Here is a 24,187-nt window from a genome sequence, read left to right on the forward strand (position 1 = left end):
TAATTACATTTTTAAATCTCACGTCAGCCTGATTGTTAAGTCACTTTTTCTGGCTAACACTGTTGTTCAATGAAAGATGGATGTGTTTCCACAGCAGTCTGTTAAATGGAAGGTTTAAGAAGGAACTGCAGATGCTGGAAAATCAAAGGTAGACAAAAATGCTGGAGAAACTCAGCGGGTGAGGCAGCATCTATGGAGCGAAGGAAATAGGCAGCATTTCGGGTCGAGACCCTTCTTCAGACTGATGTGAGGGTGGGGGGGGCAGGAAGAAGAAAGGAAGAGGCGCAGACAATGGGCTGAGGGAGAGCTGGGAAGGGGAGGAGAAAGCAGGGACTACCTGAAATTAGAGAAGTCAATGTTCATACCGCTGGGGTGTAAACTGCCCAAGCAAAATATGAGGTGATGCTCCTCCAATTTACGGTGGTCCTCACTCTGGCCATGGAGGTGGCCCAGGACAGAAAGGTCGGATTCAGAATGGGAGGGGGAGTTGAAGTGCTGAGACACCGGGAGATCAAGTTGGTTATTGCGAACCGAGCGGAGGTGTTCGACAAAGCGATCGCCACGCCTACGCTTGGTCTCACCGATGTAGAGCAGCGGACACCTAGAGCAGCGGATGCAATAGATGAGGTTGGAGGAGATGCAGGTGAACCTCTGCCGCACCTGGAAAGACCGCTTGGGTCCTTGAATGGAGTCAAGGGGGGAGGTAAAGCGACAAGTGTAGCATTTCCTGCGGTTGCAAGGGAAAGTGCCAGGAGAGTGGGTGGTTTGGGTGAGAATGGACGAATTGACCAGGGAATTCCGGAGGGGGAGCGGTGTCTGCGGATAGCAGACGGGAGGAGATGGGAAGATGTGGCCGGTGGTGGGATCACGTTGGAGGTGCCCGAAAATGTATGTGACGGCTGGTAGGGTGGAAGGTGAGGACAAGGGGGCTCGGCCCTTGTTACGAGTGGGGGGATGGGGAGTGAGAGTAGAGTTACGGGGTATAGAAGAGACCCTGGTGAGAGCCTCATCTATAGTAGAAGAGGGGAACCCCCGTTCCCTGAAGAATGAGGACATCTCCGATGCCCTGGTGTGAAACACCTCATCCTGGGTGCAGATGCGGCATAGACGGAGGAATTGGGAGTAGGGGATGGAGTCCTCACAGGAAACAGGGTGGGAAGAAGTGTAGTCCAGATAGCCACGGGAGTCAGTGGGTTTATAGTGGATGTCGGTCAGTAGTCTATCACCTGTGATGGAGATAGTGAGGTCTAGAAATTGTAGGGAAATGTCGGAAATGGGGAAGGCTACATTTTGTTAGATATTTCAGGGCCCTAGTGAGACCACACTTGGAGTATTGTGTGCAGTTTTGATCTCCAAATTTGAGGAAGGACCTTCTTGCTATTGAGGGAGTGCAGCGTAGGTTCACAAGATTAATTCCCGGGATGGCGGGACTCTCATATGATGAGAGAATGAGCGGCTGGGCTTGTATACACTGGAATTTAGAAGGATGAGAGGGGATCTTATTGAAACTTAAGATTATTAAGGCTTTGGACATGCTAGAGGCAGGAAACATGTTCCCGATGTTGGGGGAGTCCAGAACCAGGGGCCACAGTTAAGAATAAGGGGTAAGCTATTTAAAACGGAGATGAGGAAACACTTTTTCACACAGAGAGTTGTGAATGTGGAATTTTCTGCCTCAGAAGGCAGTGGAGGCCGGTTCTCTGGATACTTTCAAGAGAGAGTTAGATAGGGCTCTTAAAGATAGTGGAGTCAGGGGATATGGGCAGAAGGCAGGAACGGGATACTGATTGTGGATGATCAGCCATGATCACATTGAATGGCGGTGCTGGCTCGAAGGGCCGAATGGCCTACTCCTGCACCTATTGTCTATTGATGAATATCTCCTGTACATTGGTAGTTCAGCTTTGCTGGTGACATTGTGGTGGGTTGATTTTCCTTCGATGCCATTGCTCTGGGAAGCAAGGCAACAGATATTAACAAAATTATTTGTTGACCTTAACCTTTGGATTCTTTGTAGAGAATCTCGTCATCCACCACATCTGTAGTAACTCTGCAACGCACCTCTGTTTTGCTGTTTTCTTTGTTATACTCGGTAGGCAGGAGATATTGTAAGATATTAAATTGCACTATTTCCTTCCTTGCCGCTAGTTCCAGGTATCTGAGGCTGTCCAAAATATCTATTTTCTTATTATTATTAGCTGGAACTGATAGTTTCATGCTGTTCAGAATCTGATTCGCTTCACTTTCCAAGCTGAAAGGAATGGTGTTAAGATACTTCATCAATGCCAGTGTTTCCAGATGAAGTTTGCAGTTGCCATCTGCAGCACAAGAAACCTGATTACCTGTTTATAAAAACACAAGTCTAACTTTGAGGCCACAAGGCAACTCTTTTTAATGCTGCACAATAAATAGGCCTTTCTGTAGTTGAACATGTCTGGTTGTTAACTGATAATGCAAGCTTTCCATCTTGGTCTGCCTTGCGCTTCATGCTATGGCAGCAGGTACTATATATCGCATACCTTGTGGTACTACAGATTATTTTAGTGCATGGGAAGGCATAATCAATTTGAGAAGGTTATTCTCTAGTTTGCCAGTGGACATTGAATGATTTGTCTGCATAATTGATTGTCTACTCATTCTGGTATTCAACACATTGGACAAGTTATCAAAAGCAATGGCAATTTGTGGAAGAATATTTAATTGGCTAAATTAAGTTTAGTTCCTTGATTATGTATGTATTCATTCACTAGAAATGCTCATTGCAAGTGAAAATATCCACTTTCTTTTCTAATATTGAAAATTGGCACAACAAGGAGCTATGTAATGCTCATAATCCTTATATATGTTTCCTTCGATCAGCAAAACATATTAAGTTTGTTGCCTGATTTGAACATTGACAGTCGTTCCTCCAGATTAAACTGGGTGCTGAGTGCGGTTTCCTGTTATTCAATATTTTCACCCTCTGATATAATCATTTCAGCTGAAGTCACAATGATGATTTTTTTTAGGATACTGGTGAATCTAACAAGTCACTGTTGTTATCTTCGATAAAGCAGAATATTGTACAAGCACCTCATCACTTTGAAGTCATTGCATCCATTTCATGTAGGAACTGAAATATTTGGCATTGAAAGGATCCGTAAAAAACAAATAAAATGTTCACTTTGGTCGTGACTTAAATTGCACTGCATCATGCAGGGTGGCATGGTGGCCCAGCGGTAGAGTTGCGGCCTTATAACGTTTACGGAGCCAGAGACCCTGGTTTGATCCCGACTACGGGTGCTGTCTGTACGGAGTTTGTACGTTTTCCCCGTGACCGCGTGGATTTTCTCCAAGTTCTTCAGTTTCCTCCCACACTCCAAACACATACAGATTTGTAGGTTAATTATGAATGTAAATTGTCTGCAATGTGTGTAGGATAGTGTTAATGTGCGGTCATCGCTGGTCGCTGCAGACTCGAAGTGGCTGCTTGAGCTGAAAGGCTGTATCTCCAAACTAAATTAAACTAAATCATCGAATCATCTCAGATCTGAAATCTTCTCATGCATCTTTACAAGCCAACAACCAACTTAAGTGTTGAGTACAAGTACAATTTGGTACAAAAATTATTCCAGGAATGAGTGGGTTAGCATATGATGAATGTTTGTCAGCACTGGGCCTCTACTCGCTGGAGTTTAGAAGGTTGAGGGGGGACCTTATTGAAACTTACAGAATAATGAAACGCATAGATAGAGTGGATGTGGAAAGGATGTTTCCACTGGTGGGAGAGTTTAGGACCAGAGGTCACAGCCTCAGAATTAAATGGCACTCTTTTAGAACAGAGGTGAGGAGGAACTTCTTTAGTCAGAAGATAGTTAATCTGTGGAACTCATTGCCACAAAGGGCTGTGGAGGTCAAGTCAGTGGATATTTTTCAGGCAGAGATAGCCAGATTCGAACTGGTGTCAAGGGTTATGGGGAGAAGGCAAGAAAATGGGATCAGGACGCAGAGATTAGCCATGATTGAATGGCGGTGTAGTCTCGATGGGCCGAATGGCCTAATTCTACTTCAATAACGTGTGAATGTGAACTTGTGAAGTGGATGGCCAGGTAGTGCAGAGGAAGCAGGGAGTCTGCAAAAGGACTTGAATGGGTTGGGAGAGGAGGCAAAGAAGTGGCAGTTGGAATTAGCAAAGTGTGCAATCATGCACTTTGGTAGCAGGAATGATTTTTATTTTGGTTGCAGTAGATAATTAAATATTAAAACATTAACAATAATAATTTGCAATTAACCAGAACTTCTAATGGTGTTTAAAAATATTATTGGGCATTTCACAAAAGCACTTTGAAACAAAAGTGTCCACCAAGCTCTGTCAGATGTTACAAGGTCAGATGATCAAATAGATAATAATAATAATGAGTACCTTATCAGGTGATCGAGAGAGTTAATTCCAGAGTTCGGAGTCCAATCATTTTATATGATGTGTGGAGAAAACGTATTGCACCACCCTCTGGTGGATAATTAAAGTGGTGTTAAGATTGTGGCTGCCATTATAGAAGTGAAATTTATAATGGGCAGATAGACATTGACTCCAGATACAATGTTAGTATTTAATATATAGACTAGACGAAGTTGGACCCGTTGGGCCCTGTCCCCGAACGTGGGGGGGGGGGGCGTGGTTGCGTCACATGGGAGGGCTGGCCCCGAATGTCTGTTCAGCACGTTCTACTTTCAAAAACTCCAAACTATAGGCATTTGTAATGCTGTAACATGGAAAATAGATTTGCTTTTAGAATGTCATGTTTTTCCTTTCAATATATACCTCTGTATTTGTGTGTTTATAGTGGCATAAAATTGAGCTTTTCTTTCCAATCTTATTGTACTGAACTCTTTTTGCTTCTCTTGTTATTATAGGCATGTAAAACTTTTGATATCAGTGATTTCCCCAGGATAATTGCCACTTGTATATTCAGCTGTGATATCTGTTGCATTGTAGCAAGTGCAGTCCTACTTGATGGAAACATGGGGAGCAGTTTAAGAAAATACTGGAGCTTGTGAATATTTGTCATCTAATCATTCTTTGCTGTGGGACATGTATTTATGTGTGTTTTTAGTTAGTTTGATGAATCTACTTCATTAAACAATACGTATCAATTTCTGGTTTGAACTTACTCCATTCGTAACAGAAAGAGATTTTTATGACACATTCCTTAAAGAGTTGATGTTGGTTTTGTAAGAGTGAAGCTTGCTGTAGGAGGCTCAGTAAAGGGGTTGTGAAGCCTGTGAGGATGCGTCAGTGTAGTTGACAAGATTTATTCTGGTATTACCAAGGTATGGCATCAGCATGAAAAGTGGAAGTGTACAAGGAAAAGTAGCAGGAAGGGGGAGTCAGACCAAAATAATTAATGTGTTAAATAAAAGGAAAGGTATCGTTTCGACAGGTTTCCAAACCAATGCCCTTTGTTTGACTTGAAAGAAAATGGTTCACCGTGAGCTAAATCAGAATTTCCGTAGTAATGTTAAAATGTAGATCTTTACAGAAAAAGAATAGCTACAAATTATTAACTTGGGTCTCACACAGCTAATGAAAGTACTTGGTTTTATTCCCCCAGTAATTGTACTGAAAGTTGGTTGTAAGATTTAATTCTATTTTAGCATATGCATGTTTTTCATTCATCATTCTATTTCTGGGAGATGTGACGAGGTACTGAATAAATATAAATTGTTTTTTTTTTTAATCTTCCATTTTTATTTTGCAGATCCTTAGCCAATGGTATGGGCGGACGATTATTCGTTCTTGTGCAAAACTGAGTTATAATCATGCACAAAGCATGATTGAGGATCCGGAAAGAACTTTTACTGCTGACGAGCTTCCGCTCATTTCACCTGAGCATGGTGTTGCCAAAGTAAAGGCTGCTGTCACAAATCTTCATAATATCGCCAAAAATCTTCGTAAGCAGAGGTTTGATGGTGGTGCTTTACGCTTAGACCAGGTGAGCATCTTTTATTTTACTGGGGATATACCAAAAAATACCATGTAGACACTTACTGCAAAACTATTGTCATGGTATTCATATTTTAAAAGTTTTGAACAATAATGCCGGATGTTTGAGGTGAAAATGATGTCAGCATTCCAGCAAATCCCACATTTAATGCCCATCCCGAATAAGCCTTGAGATTGTAGTGGTGAACCTTGAATCAGAGAGTTCCTTGTGGTGAAAGTATTCCCACAGTGCGATATTAGTGCGTTAATTCTGGGATTTTACCCAGCAGTGACGTAGGGATGACAGTACATTTACATCCCATGATGTGGTTTGACTTGTAGGGAAGCTTGCAGGGGGTGATGTGCCCATTCACTTGTAGGGGAATGTGCAGGGGATGGTTTACCCATTCACTTGCAGCTCGTGTCCATTCAGGAGGACGCAGATTACATTTTGGGGGAGGCATTGTCAAATAAATTTACTCGTGGTTTGAAAGCTGTATCTCAGTAAAATTGTGATTTGGGAATTTTTAAGTTTGTTAGAGCCAGGGGTACAAAGTCATAAGAACAGCATTAGGGATCAATAATACCTTAAGTGGAAATATTTAGTCCAGGATTATGGCTGAGAGCGAGGTAGTATTGCACTTATTTAGCAGCCAGGTTGGTGCGGAAACTGCTCTCATGGTCATGTGTCTCCCCTGCACCTCAGACGTGCAACTTTCATCAGCCAAGTCAGACCAGCAGTGAACTTCTTTTCAAAATTACTCATGGTAAAAAGTAGAAATCTTATATTAAATACACATAACTGTGCTATGTTGGTAGAACAGTGTGCAGCATTATTTGTGTTTTCAAGTTTTATTAATTCCTACATAGCATTTAGGTATCCAAACCAGGCAGGAGTGATGCTTCTGTTTACTCATATAGATGAAGCAGATTTGTGTTGCCCATTGCAATTATTTTTACCACGTCACTGAACAATTTGCCCATGCCCAGGAAGCAAGCATTATCTAAGCATTCTCTAAAATCTGTTTTCTCATGACTATGTGTTTTTAAATAACCCAATTCCAATAATTAATGGTAATTAATAATTCTATGCTGAAAATTAATTGTACAGTCATTAGGAGATATTACTTTTAAAATACATTTTCACAGATATATGGATAGGAAGGGTTTATCTGGGCCATATATGGGAAGATGGGACCAGTCCAGGGTGCCAATTTGGTTGGAATGGGCCGTGGTTCTATGCTGTACAGCTCTATGACTCTGAGGTGTGAATTACAACGCTAAATTGAGCATTTGAAGCCTCATAAAGGATCTTCCTATGTTAGCCTCGGAGACCAATCGCTCAGCATCCTTCTGAGCCTTCAGTATAAAGAGCAGGGTCACTTTGCATTTAAAACAAAGGTATAACAATTGATTATACTCTTCCCCTTCAGCAATGAAAATGCCTACTGGCTTTTGAAATTACCACAATTGACACAAATAAAAACATCTGCAATTTTGTCTGACTTGTCTACAACTCAGCAGCAATTGTTTTGATGCATGTGCTGGTGTTTTGTCAGGGTCTTACTTTTGATTACTTTGCCTCCACAGTTATAAATCTTTATCGGCACTCAGGAACTCTGCAGGCATTCATGGGGAGGTTGAATGTAACAGCGTAATAATACTTAAGTGATATAAACAGTGATTTCAAATGTCATAAATAGAAAGACAGAGAGCAAGGGCATGAAATTAGGCTCTTTAGCCACTGAGTTTGCAGTAACCATCCGTCGTTAATCCCATTTTCTATTCTTGCCGAATTCTCGCCAACTCCTCCACCCAGATTCTATAACTCTCCACACATAAGGAGCAATTGACAGTGTTCAATTAATCTACAATCTGCCCATTTTTTGGATGCGAGAGCAAACTGGAGCACCAGTAGAAAAGCTATGGAGTCACATGGAGAACATGAAAACTCCACACAAATTGCACCCAAGATTAGGAATGAATCTGGCTGTTTGGTGCTGCGAGGCAGAGGCTCTACCAGCTACATTGCTGTGCTATCATTAATGTTCCTTGATACAGTTGGCTTGCTTAATACGGTTTCATCAGCACTTTTTGATGTTGATGTAAGCAATGTCAATCAAAAGAGTGCAGGTTGGTTCTGTTCTGAAGCTGTTACTTGTTATACAATGCATGAATTATCATGTACTGGGAAAATTATGTTGGCTGATATTCTAGCAAATGCAACATTAAATTTTCAATACAGTACTGTGTAAAATGTTACAATGCAAATTAATTGTGCATAAGTCTGATAACGTAGAATTGTAGAAAGTGGTTTTAATTTAAATAGATCAAATAAAACTGTCACAAACTATAAAATGCAGAGGATGTGAATAAGATTTGCCAATTCATGTTCACAGCAGTTACTCTGCCAACTTTCTGCCAGAGAATTGTAGAAATATCACTGGAACATGGTTTCAATACAAGCCCAGTTCTTGAGTAAGGTTAAAAGAAAGTTGTTGCTTTTCTTTATAGCGATCTGTTTGAAAAAGTATTATTTGCTTTGATTCCTGGGAATAGCAATTGAATATAAATGTTTTCAGGCGGTATAATGTTCTGAACAGTATGCCATCAAAAGGTTTGTTTATTAAATTACATTTATATCTTAACCATTGGCACTTAAATACCACTGTAACTAAAATATACAATGGAAATTCTCAGATGACAGCAAATTTCTGAATTTGTTGAAGAAAAATTGGAAATCAGAAGGTCATGAGCTCATTAAAACAAGATATTTAAGTAACATCAGAACTGACTTGGGAGATATTAGAATATAATTCTGAGAAACAAGCAAATAGTGGTCAAAACAAAAGTGAGTAGGAAACCAGATTTGGAAAAGATTGGGAGGCCAAAAATATCCCAAGGAGAGATTGGAGAAACTAGATATAACACAGTGAACCTCAAATTAGACTCAGCTGCAAGTTTGGCAGTCTCTGATCAAGTCATGGAAGTGTTCTTAGTCCAAAATTGTCAAGTTCTTTCCCCTCAGAATTATTGCAATAATTTCTCTTTGAAATAGTTTTTAGTAATTTTTATGTTTAATTAAAATCGCCTATGAATTTCAGTTGCATTTTTAAAAAAAATCACTACCTGAATTTGAATCCATATACATATTTCTTGGCATCCAATGATAACTTGTTTCTCTATGACATCCTCCCTCTTTCCATTCTCCAAAATAAGGCCAAAACTGAACACTTCTCATGCTGTACATTGTACAAGAATAGCTGCAGACCTTGTGCAGAAAAGGCTAAACAGCTGCAGAAAGTTGGTCAAAGTAACAAACCTCCAATCTTTAAATCATGAGGGGCATAGATAGGGTGATGCACAGCTTCTTTTTCCCAGGGTTGGGCATAGTTTTAAGGTGAGAGGGGAAAGATTTAATAGGAACTTAAGGTGCCACAACAACGTCCCACGCTCAACGTCAACAAGATCAAGGAACTAATCGTTGACTTCAGAAAGGGGAAGTCGGGAACACATGCGCCAGGTTTCAGTGGTGGGACGGTGGTGGAGAGTTAGCAGCTACAAATTCCTGGACGCTAACATCTTGGATGAAATGTCCTGTGCCCAGGAAGTCGATGTAATCATGAAGAAGGCTCACCAGCTTCTCTACTCGCATTGAAGTTTAAAGAGAATTGGTCTGTCACCGAATTCTCAAACAAACTTCCACATATGGACCGTAGAAAGTATCCTGACTCGATGCATTGTGATCTGGGACAGTAATTCTAATGCATAGGAAAGTAAGAGACTACAGAGAGAGGTGTCCATAATGGACTGCCCTCCTCACCATGGAAAGCATCTATAGGAGGAGTTGCCTCAAGAAGGTGGCATTGACCATCAAGGATCCCCACCATCTGGCCCTTGCCATCTTCTCACTGCTACCATGGGACAGGAGGTACACAAGCCTCAAGTCCCACACCACTGGCGTCAGCCACAGCTACATTCCCACAACCATCAGGTTCTTGAACCTACCTCTTGCACTGCCAGGAACTGGCACTAATATCTTATCTTTTGTACAGTCTTTTTTCTTTCTAGAGGCTTGCAGAATTTTAAGTATAATTTATATTATATTGTATGTATATATGGAAGGAACTGACAGAGGAAGCTAAGGAGGCAGGTACAATTACAGTGCTTCAAATATTTGTGGATAGGTAGGAAGATAGAAACATAGAAACATAGAAAATAGGTGCAGGAGGAGGCCATTCGGCCCTTCAAGCCAGCACCGCCATTCATTGTGATCATGGCTGATCATCCCCAATCATCCCCAACCTGCCTTCTCCCCATATCCCTTGATTCCACTAGCCCCTACAGCTCGATCTAACTCTCTCTTAAATCCATCCGGTGATTTGGCCTCCACTGCCCTCTGTGGCAGGGTATTCCACAAATTCACAACTCTCTGGGTGAAAACTTTTTTTCTCACCTCAGTCTTAAATGGCCTCCCCTTTATTCTAAGACTGTGGCCCCTGGTTCTGGATGCCCAACATTGGGAACATTTTTCCTGCATCTAGCTTGTCCAGTGCTTTTATAATTTTATATGTTTCTATAAGATCTGCCCTCATCCTTCTAAACTCCAGTGAATACAAGCCCAGTCTTTTCAATCTTTCCTCATAAAACAGTCCCGCCATCCCAAGGATCAATCTTGTGAAACTACGCTGCACTGCCTCAATCACAAGGATGTCCTTCCTCAAATTAGGAGCCCAAAACTGTATGCAATACTCCAGATGTGGTCTTACCAGAGCCCTATACAACTGCAGAAGAACCTCTCTACTCCTATACAGAAATCCTATTGCTATGAAGGCCAACATTCCATTAGCTTTCTTCACTGCCTGCTGTACATGCACACCAACTTTCAGTGACCGGTGTACAAGAACACCCAGGTCTCGCTGTACCTCCCCCTTACTTAACCTAACCCCATTGAGATAATAATCTGCCCCCTTGTTTTTGCCACCAAAGTGGATAACCTCACATTTTTCTATATTATACTGCATAGAATAATATACTGATAGAACAGGTATAGAGGAATATGGGTCAAATGGGACTAGCTCAGATAGACATATTAGTCAATATGGATGAGTTGACCCAAAGTGCACAATTTTGATTCAAACAAGAAAATGAATCAAATGCAATGGAAGAGCCAAGAGAGGTGGTGATCAAGTAGAAAATATGATGAGTTTGCATACATATTGAATCTGCATTGTGTTTTTGGATGATGTGGTTAGCCGGATGCTGAAATTATAAATATAAAGGATTTTTTGAAAGATACCTAAAGAAGCTCAAAAGGCATACTGAATCATACCTTCCTTCAGCTAATACCTTTCAAAACACTTGTTACAATATCGGTATGGAGGGCACCACAGATGTAGAATGTCAAAGAGAAGCTATTGTAGTGCAAAAGTAATAGACTGTGGGAACCACTCTATATTACTGTGTGGTAGACTGCATATTAATACATCAATAAATTCTGAAATAAAAGCCCAAATCTGTCGATGTGCATCTGGATCCCAGTGGGTAACTCATGGCATTTGGTTCTAGAAGATATTTTTTTAAATCTCAACAGATGTTTCCATTAATATAATATTCCACAATGTTTTGGCATTTCTCCTCTTAAGATAATAAATTGGATAGAACAAGTTTATGCACCTGCTGTTTACTAGTGAAATCTTAAAGCAGGCACAAAATTTAACAATAGTCATTCTCTGGAACATTGTTCTATTGGGTCAATTTTTTTTAAGCACAGGCGCTCATTACAATGTACATAATTAGTCATGCTTGTTAAACAGAGTTTATCACAGGACTAAGCTTGCAGGATCTGGTCAATATTAAACTGAAATTGTGCGCAGTTGAGCTTTTATTGATGCCAGAACACTACTAGTTGTATGTGTACTTGTGTGTGAAAAGAATATTGTCTGTTAAGGGCCTGTCCCACTGACGCGACCTTTCAGCGACTGTTTTTGACCTTCAAGCTCGAGGGCACTCGCCTAAAAACCTTGAGCTGGATCGACTGTCGGCGTTGAAACCGCCAGCTGGATCGACCGAGTGTGCGCACATGCGCACACACACACACACACACACACACACACACACACACACACACACACACACACACACACACACACACACACACACACACACACACACACACACACACACACACACACACACACACACACACACACACACACACACACACACACACACACACCGCAAAGGCGGTGGCCAGGGGAAGCGCTGTCTGAAATTCACACCCGCAATGGAGAGGAAGGTAAAAGATGGCTGCACAGTAACAGTAAGTCCTTTAGAGAGCACGGTGGGGGGCAAGAGAAGCGAGGGGGAAGAGAAGGGGGGAGAAAAGGAGAGAAGGGGGGGAGAAGGAGTGGGGACACTTTTAAGAAGCCAGTCAGCGTTTAATTAAGTTAAGCGGGCATTTTACCTACCGGTCGGTTTTCCTTGGTCCTGACAACTCCAATGAGCCAATTAAAATGCCCGGTCAGCGAAGGAGATTTCCTACGACTGCCTGTAACTAAATAGCGACCCCACTCCACTACAAGTTCAAAAGAACCATGCCGACCAATTTTTACTCGGGCAAAGTTTTTCAACATGCTAAAAAATTTTCCTCGACCAAACTGAGGCCGCGAGTATGCGGGAACTTCCCTCGAGCATGAAGGAGAGTTCCAGTGACCTCATAGGACCTCCTAGGACTACGTGTCGACAATGCTGCGAGTTTGAGTCCCTTCTCTCCACTTCTCTCCACCTCTCTCCACCTCTCTACACCTCTCTCCCCTTCTCTCTCCCCTTCTCTCTCCCCCCCCCCCCCCCAACTCCCTCCCTATAGGACTTACAGTTCACTGCGCAGCCATCTTTTTCCTTCCTCTTCATCGCGGGTGTGAATTTTAGACAGAGGTTCCCCTTTTTTTCCCTGGCCCCCTCCTTTGCGATGTGTTTGTGTGTGTGTGTGCGGTCGGTCGATCCAGCTCGCAGTTTCAACGCTGACGGTCGATCCAGCACGAGGTTATCCAGGCGAGTGCCCTCGAGCTTGAAGGTCGAAGAAACTCTTCTGGACTCGCGGATTAGGTTGCCGCAGTGGGACAGCTCCTTTACAGTAGGAAGCAATTGGAAAGATTGGATCACGAGAAGCAATTTTGTAAAGTATCAGACTCCTGAACCAATCAACTATACACATCCCCTGCCACGTATTCTTAACTCTACCACAACCGGTTATTCCATCCGTGCGTTTTAGGAGTTTTTTGCACGACAAAATGCAGAACAATTTTTGCACCATTCTGTTGTTTAGCATTCATCGTTGTATTTAATGTTGTATCTATCTATTATCATGTTCACTGTTAAGGTTCATTTGAGAAAATCATTTCATTGCATCCTGGTGTACATGGCAATAAACTAATCTGAATCTGAACGGGTGAAGAAATGAATGAAATTAATATGCTCTTAGAATTCAGAAAACTAGGAAGAATGGATCATGACAGGTTATTTCTCGTAGTCTCGAACCAGAGTTTGAAAGAGGTAAATCTTTCAAAGAGGGTGGCACAGTGGCACAATGATAGATTTGCATCCTTACAGCACTTGCAACGCTGGAGACTGGTCCGAACCCGACTACGGGTGCTGTTTGTACGGAGTTTGTACGTTCCCCCCGTGACCGCGTGGGTTTTCTCTGAGATCTTCGGTTTCTCCCTACACTCTAAAGCCGTACAGGTTTGTAGGTAAATTGGCTTGGGTTTGTATACTTGGTAGAAGTGTAAATTGTCACTCGTGTGTTAATGTGCGGGGATCGCTGGTCGGTGCGGACCTGGAGAAAACCCATATGGTTACAGAGAGAATGTACAAACTCCATACAGATCATCCATAGTCAGGATTGAACACTGGTCTCTGGCGCTGTAAGGCAACAATTCTACCAATGCGCCACTGTGCCGCCTGTATCCCTCTAAACCTTTGCTATCCATGTACCTGGCCACGTTTAAATGCTGTTATAGTACCTGCCTCAACGACTTCCTCTGGCAACTAGTTCCACATAGCCACCACCATCTGTGTGCAAAAGATTGTTCCTCAGGTTTTCATTAAATCTTGCCCCTTTCACCTGCTGTTCCATTGAGATAAGTTGTATATTTTTAAAACATATGGTTTTTGGGGATGCAGCATGGAGAATTAAAGAATAAATAAACGTCCAAGCAAAATGATTTATAGGAGGGAGAATCAAATAACTTATGGGGAAGTCTAGAGGAAATCAGACACTCCAAAGCTTGTAAATCATATCATCAATGTGATTCCTGAATAATTTCTTTGCTCTCTCGTGTAAATAGTGTTTCCTTTATCATAATCTATATTACTTTCCAATCTGTGATTTGACATAGTGCAATAAAACTTAGAATAACTCTTTGGTATGGAGGTTATTTTGATTGTAATCCCTAAAATCTATGAGCAGAAACAATCCTAATGGAATATGGACCAAGTAATACTATTGGATTCTCATGTGTGTTGTATGTTTAAGAATTTTTTTTTTAACCAATTCTTCCAAGAATTTAAAATTGATTCCAGACTGCAAGAAAGGTGTGTTCCTCTCTAGGTCACTTTCTGACAATATGAACAAGTGTGTCTTTTCAGACCCACATCCATTAAAAGACGAGCCAATTTATATTTATGCAACATCTTGACTTAATTCTGAAAAAATTATTAAAGTGTGATTTACAAATTGAATAAGTTGTTTCAAACCACAGTACCACAGTTGCCGGAAATTTGAATTAAAAACAAAATGATGGAAATATTTGGTGGGTGAAGCAGCTTTTGTGGAGAGAGAGTAGCAAAGTTAATCATATCATAAGAGATAGGAGCAAAATTAGGTCATTCCGCCCATCAAGTCTACTCCGTCATTCAATCATGGCTGATCTATCACTCCCACCTAACCTCATTCTCCTGTCTTCTCCCCATAAACCCTGACACCCGTACTAATCAAGATTCTATCCATCTGCCTTAAATATATCCACTGACAGCCTTCTGTGGCAAAGAATTCCACAGATTCACTATCCTCAGACAAAATAAATTCCTCCTCATCTCCTTCCGAAAAGAAGTTTGTTGCAGTTCGTGACCATTAGTTATTATCTCTTTTGACAAATGCTGCCTGACCTGTTTGGTATTTTCTGAATAAATGATTGCTACTGATTATCAAATAAACCAATTTGAGGTTTTTGTGCTGACTTTAAGATGCTACAAATGTTGCCAATGTCTGCGTACCTATACCGTCACGATTCAATATCCTGATTTCTTGCATTTCCAACTGTTCCATTAACTGCCTACTTTTTTTAATAAATAAAATAGTTATAGTGGTATGATTTTAAAACGTATGCATTTGTATGTGTAAACTGCATATTCTATTGTTCAGTCTTGCTACTTTAGTCAAAATTAAAGCAAAATACTGTGACTGAAATAGAGAATGCTGAAATACTTAGTAGGTCCAGCCGCACCCGTGGGAGGAGAAGCCGGGTTATCATGTCTGGCTGACAACCTTCAGATGAATTAATAACAGTTGGATTTAAGCAAAGACAGATGGTGTAAGGCAATAGCCAGTGGAAATGTGACATGAATAAAAGATGCATCTGAAGGGACTTTCAAAATCTCACCATTCTGTGACTTTGCCTTTTTGGAGTTTGTGGCCAAGATGCACGGCAAATCATCCTTTTGGACATGGTCAGTGAAAAGTCAGCCCGAGTTTCTCTAAACTGGACATTTTCTCAGTGGGAGAAGAAAGGCTGATGTGTTTGGGAATCCTCTGAGACTTGAACTGCAGACCATTACAACTGTTGAATATGATTAAGAACACTTGGAACAGAGAGTGCAGCTTGTGCTTTAGCAGGCAAATAGAAAGCTGCTCTGCAAAAATAATACTGTGACTAAGTGATCAGTCTATGGAAATGTTGTCCCAGACCACGAAGTTGATTTGGATTAGGAAAACTGCATGTGACAACGATTACGCAGGTGAAATCCACTGCTCTGGATCTGTTCTGGTCCAACAGCAGATAGTGCCCAACATTTTCTTCCTGTGGTTTATAGATTAGCCTTGCCTTGTTAAATGTTAGTTAAATTACATTTTTAGAAAAATCTAGTAAAGTCTCTGCTGTGCTGGCTCGAAGGGCCGAATGGCCTACTCCTGCACATATTGTCTATTGTCTCTTTCTAAGGATTCCTAATCTAAGTCTATTTCTAAGGATTCCTAATTTTGTAATTGCTACACCGCAGTCTAGACATGAGTCTACCTGGAATTTACTGCAGTTTAGACATGAGTTTACCTGAAGTTTGGTCCAACATTCTAAACAAGAGTAAGATTATTTTAGCAGTTGAAATCCCTACAACGTAAGATCCAACTGCAAGGAGAGTGTATGCACTAACTCTAGCCATGTTTAGGTTTACACTGCCCTCCATAATATTTAGGACAAAGACCCATCATTTTTTTATTTGCCTCTGTACTCCACAATTTGAGATTTGTAATGAAAAAAAATTACATGTGGTTAAAGTGCACATTGTCAGATTTTATTAAAGGGTATTTTTATACATTTTGGTTTCACCATGTAGAAATTACAGCAGTGTTTATACATAGTCCCTGCATTTCAGGGCACCATAATGGTTGGAACACATGGCTTCACAGGCGTTTGTAATTGCTCAGGTGTGTTTCATTGCCTCCTCAATGCAGGTATAAGAGAGCGCTCAGCACCTAGTCTTTCCTCCAGTCTTTCCATCACCTTTGGAAACTTTTATTGCTGTTTATCAACATGAGGACTAAAGTTGTGCCAATGAAAGTCAAAGAAGCCATTATGAGACCGAGAATAAAACTGTTAGTGACATCAGCCAGACTTTAGGCTTACCAAAATCAACTGTTCGGAACATCATTGAGAAGAAAAAGAGCACTGGTGAGCTGACAGTGCATTCAGAAAATATTCAGACCCCTTCACTTTTTCCACATTTTGTTACGTTACAGCCTTATTCTAAAATAGATTGAATTTATTTGTTCTATCATCAATCTATCTTTTGATATTTTGATTTAATTTATTGTCATTGTTTTCAATGAAGAGACAACAAAATTATTTTTCCCTTAGTCATACAAAAAAATAAAATAAAAAAAACACAAAACACAGAACACAGAACACAGTGGTCCACAACACAAACATCCCCACAGCAGCACCAAAGTTCCCCACTGTGAGGGAAGGAACCAAAGTTCAGTCAACCTCCTCGCCGATGTTCCCCAATGTTCACCCGTGGTTGGGGCCTCCCGACCGAGTCGCCGTTATGGACGGCCCGATGTTCCGGCCCTCCCGCCGGGAACCTTTTGTCGGCCACCTTCCACCGGAGTCCGCGGCTCCCAATGTCCACAGGCCGCGCTGGCGACCCCCGGCAAAGGATCCCAGGACTCCGCGATGTTAAAGTCAGCGCCGTCCGTGTTGGGAGCTCCGCACCCACAGCTCCGCGATGTTGGAGCAGCGGCCCAGCACTCTGGAGCACCAAGCGACGATCCCAGGAAGGCCTCGCCAGCTCCGCGATGTTTCCAGCGTCTCTCCGCCGCTGCTGAAGGTCTGGTCCAGTCCTTGCAGGAAAGGCCGCGCCAATCCAGCTGGTAGGTCGCGAGGGGGGGCGGGCGAGGACGCGACTCGGATAATAGCCGTATCCTCACTAGGAAGCGACTGAAGGATGGTTTCCCCCTTACCCTACCCGCTTCCCCCCACATAATATACCAAAAAAAACCTTAAAAAACACGTTCTAAACATAACAAAATATAGACAGACCGTGGGCAGAGGCAGCTAGCAACAGCGCCACCGGATGTCCCTACACACAATACCCCAGAATGAAGAAGCGAAAACAGGTGTTTAGAAGTTTTTGCAAAGTAATTAAAAATAAATAACTGAAATATCATATTTACATACTTATTCAGACCCTGTGTTATGACACTCAAAAATTGAGCTTTGGTTCGTCCTGCTTCCATTGATTATCGTTGAGATGTTTCTACAACTTGATTGGAGTCCACCAGTGGTAAGTTAAATTGATTGGACATGATTTGGAAAGGCACACACCTGTCTATATAAGGTCCCACAGTTGACAGTGCATGTCAGAGCAAAAACCATGCCTGGAATTGTCCGTAGACCTCCGAGACAGAATTGTGTCAAGACACAGATCTGGGGAAGGGTATAAAACAATTTCTGCAGCATTGCAGGTCCCGAAGAGCACAATGGCCTCCGCCATTCTTAAATTTGGAACCACCTGGACTCTTCATAGAGCTGGCCGCGTGGCTAAACTGAGCAATCGGTAGAGAAGGGCCTTGGTCAGGGAGATGACCAAGAACCTGATGAACTCCAGACTTCCTCTGTGGAGATGGGAGAACCTTCCGGAAGGACAACTATATCTGCAGCACTCCACCAATCAGGCCTTTATGGTAGAGTGGCCAGACGGAAGCCACTCCTCAGTAAAAGGCACCTAAAGGACTCTCAGACCATGAGAAACAAGATTCTCTGGTCTGATGAAACCAAGATTTAACTCTTTGGCCTGAATGCCAATCGTCACGTCTGGAGGAAACCAGGGACCGCTCATCACCTGGCTAATACCATACCTAAGGTGAAGCATCGTGGTGGCAGCATCATGCTGTGGGGATGCTTTTCAGTGGCAGGAACTGGGAGACTAGTCAGGATCGAGGGAAAGATGAACGGAGCAAAGTACAGTGAGATCCTTGATGAAAACCTGCTCCAGAGCGTTCTGGTCCTCAGACTGGGGTGGACGTTCACCTTCCAACAGGACAATGACCCAAAGCACACAGCCAAGACAACGCAGGAGTGGCTTTGTGACAAGTCCGTGAATGTCCTTGAGTGGCCCAGCCAGAGCCCGGACTTGAACCTGTTCGAACATCTCTGGAGGGACCTGAAAATAGCTGTGCATCAACGCTCCCCATCCAACCTGACATAGCTTGATCTGCGGAGAAGAATGGGTGAAATTACCCAAGTACAGGTGTGCCAAGCTTGTAGCGCGTACCCAAGAAGACCTGAGGCTGTAATCGCTGCCAAAGGTGCCTTAAGAAAGTACTGAGTAAAGGGTCTGAATACTTATGTAAATGTGATATTTCAGTTATTTATTTTTAATTACTTTGCAAAAACCTGTTTTCGCTTTTTTATTATGGGGTATTGTGTGTAGATTGATGATTAAAAAAAATAATTTAATCCTTTAGAATAAGGCTGTAACGGAACAAAATGTGGAAAAAGTGAAGGGGTTTGAATACTTTCTGAATGCACTATTCTAATCGCAAAGGGGCTGGCAGGCCAAGGAAGACCTCCACAGCTGATGACAGAATTCTCTATAATAAAGAAAAACTGCCAAGTACCTGTCCGACAGATCAGAAACACTCTTCAGGAGTCAGGTGTGCATTTGTCAATGACCACTGTTTGCAGAAGACTTCATGAACAGAAATACAGAGGCTACACTGCAAGATGCAAACCACTGCAAAAATAGATGGCCAGGTTACTGTTTGCCAAGAAGTACTTACAAGAGCAACAACAGTTCTGGAAAAAGGTCTTGTGGACAGATGAGACGAAGATTAACTTATGTCAGAGTTATGGCAAGAGCAAAGTATGGAGGAGAGAAGGAACTGCCCAAGATCCAAAGCATACCACTTCATCTGTGAAACACGGTGGTGGGGGTGTTATGGCCTGGGCATGTATGGCTACTGAAGGTACTGGCTCACTTATCTTCATTGATGATACAATGCTGATGGTAGTAGCATAATGAATTCTGAAGTGTATAGACACATCCTATCTGCTCAAGTTGAAACAAATGCCTCAAAACTCATTGGCTGGCAGTTCATTCTATAGCAAAACAATGATCCCAAACATGCTGCTAAAGCAACAAAGGAATTTTTCAAAGTTAAAAAATGGTCAATTCTTGAGTGGTCAAGTCAATCACCCGATCTGAACCCAATTGAGCATGCCTTTTATATGCTGGTGCAAACTGAAGGGGACTAGCCCCCAAAACAAGCATAAGCTAAAGATGGCTGCAATACAGGCCTGGCAGAGCATCACCAGAGAAGACACCCAGCAACTGGTGATGTCCATGAATTGCAGACTTCAAGCAGTCATTGCATGCAAAGGATATGCAACAAAATATTAAACATGACTACTTTCATTTACATGACATTGCTGTGTCCCAAACACTATGGTGCCCTGAAATGGGGGGGGGTCTATGTATAAACACTGCTGTAAATTCTACATGGTGAAACCACAGTGTATTAAAATGGCCTTTCTTAAAATCTGACAATGTGCACTTTAACCACATGTGGTATTTGTCCCAAACATTATGGAGGGCACTGTTTATTTATAATGTTTCAGGTTACGTAGAAGTGGAAATTAATTTGTAGTAAAATCTTTATATGATGCACTGAATTAACAATAAATGTTTTCCGAATTGAGAGGTAGCTGATGCATACTGTGTCTTTTCACCTTTGGGGTCTATTTGTTCCACCTTGATTGCCCAGCCTGCCCTCCATATATGAGCACTCTGTGAAATGGGTTCATACAGTTTCAATCAGGTTCTGAGCAAGAGGAAATTATGATAAGGATTACAGAAACATGCCTTGCCCCAGGAGATGAGATTAAATTCAATATGCAGGATTAAAGGCTTTCCTGGACTTTAATATGCTTTGAAGCTTGAATAGGAGCAGAGGAAATTCAAAATGTTTCTTCCAAAATCAAGTACTGTAATTGCATACCATTCTCAAACACAGAGTGCCTTTACAGCTGCAAGCGCTGTTCACAGAGGCCAGCAGCATCCATCTATTCGTTTTTGGATTAACATCCATTTGTAAACTGGTTGCAAAATCCATTGACCGGTCATTTGAGCAAAGTAAATAATTGCAAAAATCATTTATCGTGTAAATTGCACGTGCGCTGTATTTAATTGATGCTATGGACCTTGTTTGTAGTAACTTACCCCATTTTAATTGAACACATCCTACAGTATGTAAAGTAGACACTGGTTATAGGAACAACATATCTAAACTTACAATTCAAATTCAGAGAAACGTTCTATTCTCCACACATATGATCAATAAAAATAAAAGCCAAATTAAAAGTTGAAAAGATAACAGGCAAGTTCCTAAGTTTATGAATGGGTTGGGGTAATGCTGTTTTTATGCAAATGTAGTGTTAAAAGCCAGAAGATTAGAAGTGCAGCTGCTTTATAGCTCTGTAAACTTTGCAGCTTACTATACTTTAATTGAAATGGAGAAGTGTGATGACTTTCCCAGCAACAACATTTTCCGAAAAAGTGAAGAGAAAAGGAAGCGACCTTATTAATGAAGGTCTCCTGCCCTGCGATGACAAGGAACGTTTCTATTAGTCTGCGTTGAATTGAAAGAAAGCGCAGTATCTATTAGTGCTAAGACTGAAGCAATTCGAGCTGGTAGCTACCCTAGGGTATTTAGGGATGAGCAATAAACGACAATATTATTCACCTGAGAATGAAATTGAAAGAAATAGATTTGTGAAACTAACAGTGGAAGTGAAGGTTTCCAATCAGAAGATGGTAGGTTTCAAGGATTCAATGTGTTGTGTTCCAGAAAAACGTCATGCTAGTTCTAATTAGAAATACGTTTGAGATCTGAAGGTTAGAGAATACTCTGCACTCCATGAGTTTCATTCTATCAGGCGGCTCAGGCTGAAGTGTGAAATGTTTGAAAGATTGATGTGATGCATGTTAAGTACTTCCCTTTTTAAGTTTTTAAAAAATGGATGAGACGTATTTGGAAATGAAATGAAAAGTGCACGATTTGCCGATTAGAATATTAATCAGGTTTTCCTTAAATTTGGAATGAATTATCTGAAAGGATAGGTGAAACAAACTCAGTAGTAACGTTAGATAAATATTTGAAAAGAAACAAAAGTCATTTTGTAGAAAGGGTGAAAGACCAATAGCAAAACTATTTCAAACAGTCAGTTCAGGCACAATAGCCTAGATAGCGTCCTTCTGTAATATCTGATTTAGTGATTCACTTGTTGGGTTAGGTACCAGGTCACTCTGGAACAGAGGAAGTCTGGTAAGAACTCTACACAAATCCTGCTGTGCAAATCTTTATCGTCCAAAACAGCTAATACCTGTTCTTCAAAGAAGTCAATCCCCTTCAGTGCCTGATATCAGTCCCCTGAGTTGCTGTGGAACTTTTCAAAGGTCTGTAACGAAACGAGTAACCACTGTGGGATGAAGTGGTGTACCAGATGGAGCATCTCCAGGCAACTCTCCCCGCGTGAGAGAGCATGGCTGGACAATTACTGTCTTCGTCTTCCAGGAGAACTTCCCAGGCTAGATTCCATAAACACTTGCTTCGTGATGTAATTTTATATATACTGCTACATATGAAGTAATCATGATGCCAGACTAAATGTGATCTCCACAGAGCTGACATTTAACTGTTGTCCTTTATTCCATGTGAAAAATTAAATGAAAAATATTTCTGCAGATGTTCAATTAACCCAGACATACCACAGCTAAATGTTGATTGCTTGTATGATATCTAAGTATCATTTACAGGGGAACAATACATTTAGCAATTTTAATAGTATAAGAGAAAATCATCGTAAAGCAAGTGAAACATTTCAGGTACTTTGGTCCCCATTTTTCACATCTTTGTTATTATTTCATCCTATCATTTCCAACTTGTAAATTGGAAGATTGTTTGTGTAGCAGCCTTAATAAGAAGACATTATTATTTGCGATTGCTTTCAAGATAAATCTACATGCTCTGCAATCGTGATCATGCAGATAAATTCACCCAAATATTCTGTGTGTTAGCCAATTCTTTATCAGCATAATTATAAAATGATTGTTGGCTCAGAGATAACATGCTGTTAGAAATCATGCAAAGTTAATTTCTGCTTCTTTCTGCAAATTAGTAGCACTGAGTCAGATTCCTGTTTACTTGGATATTCCAGGACTGTGCAGCCTGAATTAAAACTCTCACACAGTAGGAAAATAATGTAGGGCAATCACTCAGTGGTTATTTTGATTCCTGTCCCTGTGCCCTTCTCCTGGGAACGTGTTCAGTTTAGGAATGTGCACTTCAAATCATTTGTATAAATGATCGATGAGGTTTATAAAATGCACTTGTTACATCCAAGAATTTGAACATAAATTTAACTTAAAGCACTCTGTTTTCAAATGCAGTTTATTGTGTGTCTAAGTGGCACGTGATATGACCTTACCATCAACTTAAGCTATGCTGGAGACTACCCCTGCTGGTGATGGGGAATAGCCCAAACAATGCCACTTTCAGCAGTGCATTGACGTGAATGACTATTTTGTCTGGTTTTTCAAAAGAATAAAATGGATTTTTGGCGCCTCAATCCATCCATTCCAGAGAATTGGTGGTTTCCCAGTAACTAAAAGGATGACTGTTTTAAATAATGAAGTGAAGGCTTTTGAGCATTTTGTAAATTTCTTAACTTAATCATATTAAAGTTTGCCACAATGGCCATTGGTGTTCTAACATTATATTGGCAGTTGTTTTGATCTCTGCTGATTGATAACTTAGGTTTTGTGGTTTAACGAAGCATTACATTATATAGAGATTGCAAGCGGCAATGCTTTTGTTCAGTGCAGAGTAGAGCAACGTGGCCATGAGAACTATCTGGGGGGCCAGGTTTCCAGGTAATCAAGCTGTATGTCCCAAACCCTTCTCACATTGAGATGTCCTGGATTAGAATCTGATGACGCTGATAACCATTTACAAATGAATACTATCTTAACTCACTTTGTTCTCAGAGCTGTTCTTTTATGGCCCATTGATTATAACTTTGTGCCAACAGACTCGTATAGTTGATCTTTAATTAACATTCAAGTCAAGGATTTTCATTGTAAAATTATTGCAAGTTCCCGGTACAATTAAACACGATAAATAACTATCTTACTATAAAACATGTCCCTTTGTATTTATCTGACATCTTCTGAAATAAAAGACAAATTAAAATGTATTTATTGAGCATTCAATGGGTAAAGTGATATTTGAGTTTGAACATTCAAAACATGAATACGTAAAGAGAGCTCAGGAAGGTAAACTGTTAGCCACAGTGCGTAGCATAAATTCCACTTATGTTAAATGCTGATATTCTTAAAATGCAAAGATTAATTAGAATTCTGGTTGCAACAATCTTTCCAAATGTCAAT

General features: G+C 41.1%; 1 protein-coding gene across 1 annotated transcript in view; it reads left to right on the plus strand.

Annotated features, from left to right (window-relative positions):
* The window catches only part of dis3l2 (DIS3 like 3'-5' exoribonuclease 2), a 178,458-nt gene that overhangs the window by 94,770 nt on the left and 59,501 nt on the right, over positions 1 to 24,187 (plus strand). The window contains exon 13 of the mRNA XM_055646207.1: positions 5,739 to 5,972. Coding sequence (XP_055502182.1) covers positions 5,739 to 5,972 — 234 coding nt within the window. The remainder of the gene's footprint in view (positions 1 to 5,738; positions 5,973 to 24,187) is intronic.

Source organism: Leucoraja erinacea, chromosome 14 (genome assembly GCF_028641065.1).
Source record: "Leucoraja erinacea ecotype New England chromosome 14, Leri_hhj_1, whole genome shotgun sequence".
NCBI lineage: Eukaryota > Metazoa > Chordata > Chondrichthyes > Rajiformes > Rajidae > Leucoraja > Leucoraja erinaceus.